At 34.9% G+C, this 6,600-nt stretch overlaps 1 protein-coding gene across 1 annotated transcript; it reads right to left on the bottom strand.

The window, feature by feature from the left end:
* Positions 1 to 3,548: 3,548 nt before the first annotated feature.
* LOC105221026 (transcriptional repressor CTCF) lies at positions 3,549 to 6,416 on the bottom strand. Its single transcript, XM_011197665.3, has 5 exons — positions 5,745 to 6,416; positions 4,746 to 5,685; positions 3,992 to 4,686; positions 3,882 to 3,937; positions 3,549 to 3,813 (listed from the first exon to the last, which is right to left on the bottom strand). The coding sequence occupies exons 1-5, from the start codon at positions 6,040 to 6,042 to the stop codon at positions 3,748 to 3,750; spliced, it is 2,055 nt and encodes a 684-aa protein (XP_011195967.2). The 5' UTR covers positions 6,043 to 6,416; the 3' UTR covers positions 3,549 to 3,747.
* Between the last annotated feature and the right edge of the window lie 184 nt (positions 6,417 to 6,600).

The following is a 6,600-nucleotide window of genomic DNA, read 5'->3' as shown; positions in this document are numbered from 1 at the left end:
TTATCCTTTATAGCTTTGTATGTTTGAATATTAAATTTTTGAAGGCAGAACTCAGTGGTCTGTACTCAGTGGTGGAGCTAAAATTTTTCGAAGAGGAATGTTTAAAATTGTATGAAATAGCGCAAAGATGAGGCAGAGGCTAGAGATATACAAGTTTTAGAGGCGACTTCTATATACATATACTGACAGCTTAAAAAATAACATCTCCTTGAGCTGATAACACCAGCATCTGTATGATTTTTAGTTAGGCTTAAAGTTCCAAACTTTGAAAAATTATCATAAATCAGATTTTCGTATTTTCACCTATTATATCTAACAAACGCGCCATTTGGAAATAAAGACATAGGATCGTTATTATTTTGATGCCTTTATTGATATTTCAGTTAGTCATTGCAAAATCAAACACGGACGATAGATCGAAAGGCGGTTTTATATAAGTCGTGTGCTTGAAGACCTATTGGGACCGTTTTCAAAACTTAAGACGACATTATGTTGTAAAGGCATGCATTTCAAGTAATTTTTGAAGGGTCGTAAAAATATGCAATCAATATTTTTACAATCCCTTTTTTATACTCTCGCAGCAAAGTTGCTAAAGAGAGTATTATAGTTTTGTTCACATAACGGTTGTTTGCGTCACCAAGAAATAAAAGAGTTAAATACGGGGTTATATGTATAAATGATCAGGATGACGAGTTGAGTTGAAATCCGGATGTCTGTCCGTCTGTCCGTCCGTCTGTCAATGAAACTTGGAACACATATTCCATCAAGAGGTTGCTTTCGAAGATGGGCATAATCGGTTCACTGCCACGCCCACAAAATGGCGAAAACCGAAAACCTATACAGTGTCATAACTAAGCCTTAAATAAAGTTATGAAAAAAAAAAATTAAAATTTGGAACATACATAGGTTCGCACTAGGAAGGGGCACATTTGGATGTAATTTTTTTGAAAAGTGGGAGTGACCATGCCCCCAAATAGGTTTTTTGTATATATCTTGCAAACAAAAAACTGTATAAACCAAATTTTTTGCTGTCGTTTCTTTTAGCCACTTCTTAATACAGTCCAAAAATGAAAGAAATCGGATAATAACCACGAACTAACTAACGAAAAACGTCAGAAACACTAAATTTTACAGAAGAAATATCAGAAAGAAGCTGCACTGAGATTTTTGTACAAAATGGAAAATGGGAGTAGCCTCGCCCACTTATGGGTCTAAAATCGTATCTCAGGCACTACTCGATCGATTTCAATGAAATTCGGTGAATAATACTTTCTTAACACCCTAAAAAATGAGTGAAATTGGTTCACATTCACGCCTACTTCCCATATAACTCAATTTGCATTCCATCGAATTTCTTTACTTCTTTATATATTCATTAGGAACCAATGGAGATAGCGAAATAAAACTTTGCACAAATACTGTACTTAAGGTGTGGCATAAATTGTGAAAAACTTTTCAACATCAGATTATAACTTTTCAAGATCCCGGATAACGAACATGAAGAATTCGGTGTCTTTATGCCGAATATATGAGTCAAGTTGTGTGTTTTCTCAATATCAATAAATCGCGAGAGTATTAAATGTTCGGTTACACCCGAACCAAGCCTTTCCTTCCTTGTTGTTACTGAATCACACAATATCGAGGCAAAACCGTTCAGGTGTCTAATAAACGCAGCGATATAAAACAAACTGGAACAAACTGTGGACCGTTCTCGCTATCCTATAAAATAATAAATAAACTTAAAAAAAAAGTTGCATTTGGTGTTCTCAGAAAATTAGTACGTGACCATACCCACGATTCAAACCTCCTGAAAAAACTAAAAGAATAAGAATATGTATTAATCTAGAATAATGTCGCTATGGTTGGAACTACGGAAAAGTTGCGAACAATTTTTCCACAAAATGACGACTGCCTAATTTTTTTTTAATAATTTTTTTTTTTACTTTTCGAAATTTTGAAAAATATCAAAAATTAAAATTTAAAATGAGCCTAGTTCCTAGACTATCCAAAATTTTCAAATAAATCGGTCCAGTAGAACTTGAGAAATCGTGGGTATCGTTGGACAGTTTCGAGAAAATTACGTTTAAATTATTGCGTCAAAACGTGCCCGCCAATAAAACAACTGTATCTTCGAAAATAATTCGAATTTCGAGATATGCTCTCACAAACCAATTCTTAAATAGTTAATCTTTGAGAATATAAAAAAAAAAACAAAAAAAAATTATTTTATTTCTACACCAGGTATTATTGTTACTCAAAACATTAAACGCGTTTTTCTCGGAACCGTGTTTTCAAAGTCGGTTGTCAAATTTGCTCGAAAACTACTCAACCGATCTTGATGCAATTTTCAACAGGTGTTCGAGATACAATTTATTCGTGTTTGAACGAAGGATTTTTTGTTCAATTACAACTCTTTAAAAAAAAATGTCAAGCAAATTTGACCGAAATTTTTATTTTTTTTTTGGAAAAATGTCTGCCAAAATTCCAATTTTTTACTTTTTTGTCCTTCCTTCGTTCCAGCACGAGTTTATGGTCTTACCTAAAACACTTATTCGTGTTTTTTTTAAGTGTGGATGATCCTGTCAGGAGTTATCCTGACAATACGGTCGCACCTTTTTTCCGAGGGGAAATAACCCATCTTTTTTCACCGGAAATAACGTCACAATGGAGGAGTTTTAATTATTTTTTTTTTTTAATTCAGAAATTATTTTTTTAATATATATCTATAAGACTGAAATGTTTGAATTAAAAAAATAATTTTTTACATAGAAACTTTTTTCTTTGAAAATTTGCCATTTTTTACGCGACAAAACCCATGTAATCTTTTTTAACATAACATTTTGTATATATATATATACTAAATTAAAATTTAGAATTTTTCACTAAAGCCACTTTTTCTATGTAAAAGAAGTTGGCTTAACCTTGGGTGAAAACGCTCTTTGAAGGAATATCATTGGTGTCTTTCGAGTTTGTCGCTTAAGTCTTTTGTTGCCTGTATAAATATAAGTAAAATTTGGATCGCTGATTTTAACTCTAATATTATTAAAATATTCAAAATTTACTAAAACATTATAAAGACTAATAGATCTGTGGTTTTCAATGAGGTATTGCTTTTTTTGTAGTTGGCCTGTTTGACACTTGATTTACATTTCGTTTGGTTTGCCATTTCATAATCAACAGACAACTGGTCCAGACGACCAGAAATCTTTTTTTGTCGGAAGCCAACCACAGTGCTGAAGTGATTGCGATGATCCCTGTTCCGATCAAAGTCAATTTTATTTTTAGTCCAAAAGCAATTACTAACCTTGAGTGTATTTATGAGCAATACGTAAGGAGCCTACAGTTATATACTTATATTTGTTACAAAATTGTATGTACAAAACATACCGCTATACTAAATACCAAGCCAAAAAGAAAAACAAAATAAAACGAATATAGCGCTCCGATTGTATGGAATATTTATTTGCCGCTGCATTTTGCTTACGTATGCATTTACGTAGATTTTAGCAAATACATAAGCATACATATAATGTATATACACGTAAACATGTCGAAACATATGTATGTATGTATTTAAAAATAAACAAAACTATTGAAGTACATATAATAAAATAGCGTATATATATTAGAATACATATATATCTTAAACACATATTGCGTAAAAATTGCAAAAAAAAAAACTATGTATACATCAATATGTATGTATGTATATACTTTAGATGATTGAGAACTTCGTAGACATACGCATTAGTTCTCCTCGATGATGTTAAGCAAGACTGTCTCTTCCATATCATCAGCATCGTTAGAGTCCTCCTAATTTGATAGAAAAAGTGCGTATAATTATACAAATTTAGAGTAGTCAGCAACAGTTATGTACTAACGTCAAAACCGAAACATTCCGCCGCTTCAACTTTGGTTTGTGCATCATCTTTCGAATCTAAAAATAGATGGTAGTTAGAATTGAATAATCAGTTGTATAGCAGTCAAATACCTTTAACGTTCTCCAAATTCGTTAAAACAACACAATTATCATCATCGTCCAATTCATCGTCACTTTGTAGCACTTTTACTACCATATAACCCGGCAACCCACTTACATCATCTTCTACACTGTTCTCATCCTCGTCCTCTACATTTTCCACTTTCACTTCCGTACTCTTTCCTTTGCCTTTCGCTCTACCTCTTGTTGCCACTGCTGTACTTTTGTTAAGTACGCGTGCTTTACTAGTGGTTGGCTCCACTGTTTCTAGCGTGTAATCGTTTTCACTTTCTAACGTCTCCTCTATTACTTCGAATACCTCGAAGTTTTCATCATTTGTCATTTCGTCGTCAATCTCATCCGTAATATAGCCATCTACAATATCAAATAAGCTCTCGTCTTCCAGCTTGCCCATCATATCGGTTTTGCCGTCTTTATCTGCGGCGTCGTGCAATTTCATGTGCCGCACCAGATTGCCCTTGTGCGCAAATGCTCGTTTACAGTATGGGCAAGTGTGCGTCTTTTTTAGCTTCGGTGCCGGTGTGTAATTGTCATTATGATAGAGATTTGTATGACGACCGAGCAGCTGCTTTTGTCGGAATGATTGTCCACATTGATCACACTTAAACGGCTTTACATCGCTGTGGATTTGCTTGTGCATGTCCAGATTACGCATGGAAATCGATTTGTAATTACATTGATCGCAACTGTAAATGTAAGTTGTTAAAATTTTCGAATTAACTTTAAAAATTCCGAAATCGCTTACCTGTAACAGCGCTCGCCTTCGTGCGTTTTCACATGCATCTTATAGCTATATCGATCGGGTAATTCCTTGCCGCATCTTGTACATGGTATGGGATGATCCGAATAATGCAACTTTTGTACGTGTATCCGCAGATCCGATTTGCGGCTACAAGTTGTTGGACATAATGCACATTGGAAGACTGGTTTGTCATCCACACTGTGTATAAGTTTGTGTGACTTCAGCGAGTTGGATTGCGTAAAACGCGATTTACAAATATCACATTCATAAGGCTTTTCGCCAGTGTGCGTGCGCAAATGTCGTTTTAATTTAAAACTATCCGGCGAAGCATAAGTGCAATGTGGACACTGGTATGGACGTTCGCCGGTGTGGGCGCGCATATGCCGCTGCAGCTTACTCATCTCCACCGTAGCATAGTCGCATTCCGTGCATTTGTGTCGCTTCTCATGCGTGTGTTTGTAACGTACGTGTCGTGCCAAATCTCCTGGTGTCGTGAAACGACTTTCGCATGACTGACAAGCATGTGGTCTCCTACCGAGATGTACATTAATATGATTTTGTAATGTGTGATTGGTCTTGAAACCCCGATCGCATACAGAACAAATGAAAGGGCGATCGTCTGAGTGTCTCTTCATATGACGTGATAACAAAAATCGCTTATCCACTTGATAATCACAATGTGGACAAGAATACTGCATTATAGTTCCAGAAGAATCTTTACTTTTTACCGGGAACACTTTCAAAAGCGACAACTTTTCACCTTCTTCTTCTTGAGATGCACTTTGCTCTTCCAGTTCATCGAATTCATACATTTCATCAACCGGTGCTGGATCGTCGACGATTTGTTCGTTTTCTGATTTGATGTTGTCGTCATTGAGAAAAACCATATATTTCTGTATGCCAGTGTTAGGTGCACTGCTTGCAGAAGTACTGCTTTTATTTGCTAAAAAATATGAATGTACGATTATTATAGAATAAAATGGTTGTGAAAAACTAACTAACCTTTTCGCTTTGCTTGACTTCCCGATAAAGGTTTCGCTTTTCTTTTGGTACCGCTCGGCACTTCATCGCACTTGCTGGGTGTTAATGCTAAAAACAAATTTCCACCTTCGTCCACGTAATATTGTTTATCTACACCTTCTTTATCACCATCTCCTTGAGAAAGTTTTACTGATTCCTTGTCATCACCACCTAAACCTTCAGTTAAGCAAAGCGTTACTTCCTCAATTTCTTTATTAAATGAATGTATGATGGTATTCAAATCTTGGCCATCAGAATCTTCATCAATTGATGCAGACATCCTTCAATTATCGACGATCTTGAATGTTTTCAAAAACTTTCTTCACAGAGGTCGCCCGGAGTTTGGCGCGATGTTAAGTACTTTTATAGACTTTCAGCCAATTTTTCAAGCGACACACAGCGGTCAGCAGCAAAGATCCATACAACGACGCTTAGCATCGGTTGATGGTTGCGATGTCTACCTTATATTGATTTCTCTGGAAATTATGTTGTGCAATTAACAATTTGTAATCACATTTATTTTTGTATGCAATATTATACAGTTTACACAAACACTGATTTTTATGGAAAATAGATCTTTAATTTTTGCCGTCAGAGGAAAAATTAGTTTTCACCTCATTTTGACAGATGTAGTTAAGTTTCAATAAAAGATGGCGTACAAACACCACACGGTTGCACGCAAAGACATTATATTGAAAGAATTATTTAATTTAGCTCACTTTGTACATCTCATATTGAATTGAAACTACTGCTTTTAATTTAAAAAAATGGTAGCAATCAAATATTCATATATATTGCCTTATTTTACTGAATTTTTGATTTCAATTTTAAATCATCT

This window comes from Zeugodacus cucurbitae, chromosome 4 (assembly GCF_028554725.1).
Source record: "Zeugodacus cucurbitae isolate PBARC_wt_2022May chromosome 4, idZeuCucr1.2, whole genome shotgun sequence".
In the NCBI taxonomy this organism is placed as follows: domain Eukaryota; kingdom Metazoa; phylum Arthropoda; class Insecta; order Diptera; family Tephritidae; genus Zeugodacus; species Zeugodacus cucurbitae.
Note: the sequence above shows the minus strand (reverse complement) of the source record. Positions and strands in the feature narration are given on the sequence as shown.

Bases quoted from the DNA above. Each gene is read 5' to 3' on its own strand.
- LOC105221026 (XM_011197665.3), bottom strand. From the start codon at position 6,042: ATGTCTGCATCAATTGATGAAGATTCTGATGGCCAAGATTTGAATACC. The intron at 5,686-5,744 runs GTTAGTTAGTTT...CATATTTTTTAG, and splicing joins AAGTCAAGCAAAGCGAAAAG to CAAATAAAAGCAGTACTTCT. The intron at 4,687-4,745 runs GTAAGCGATTTC...TTACATTTACAG, and splicing joins GAAGGCGAGCGCTGTTACAG to TTGCGATCAATGTAATTACA.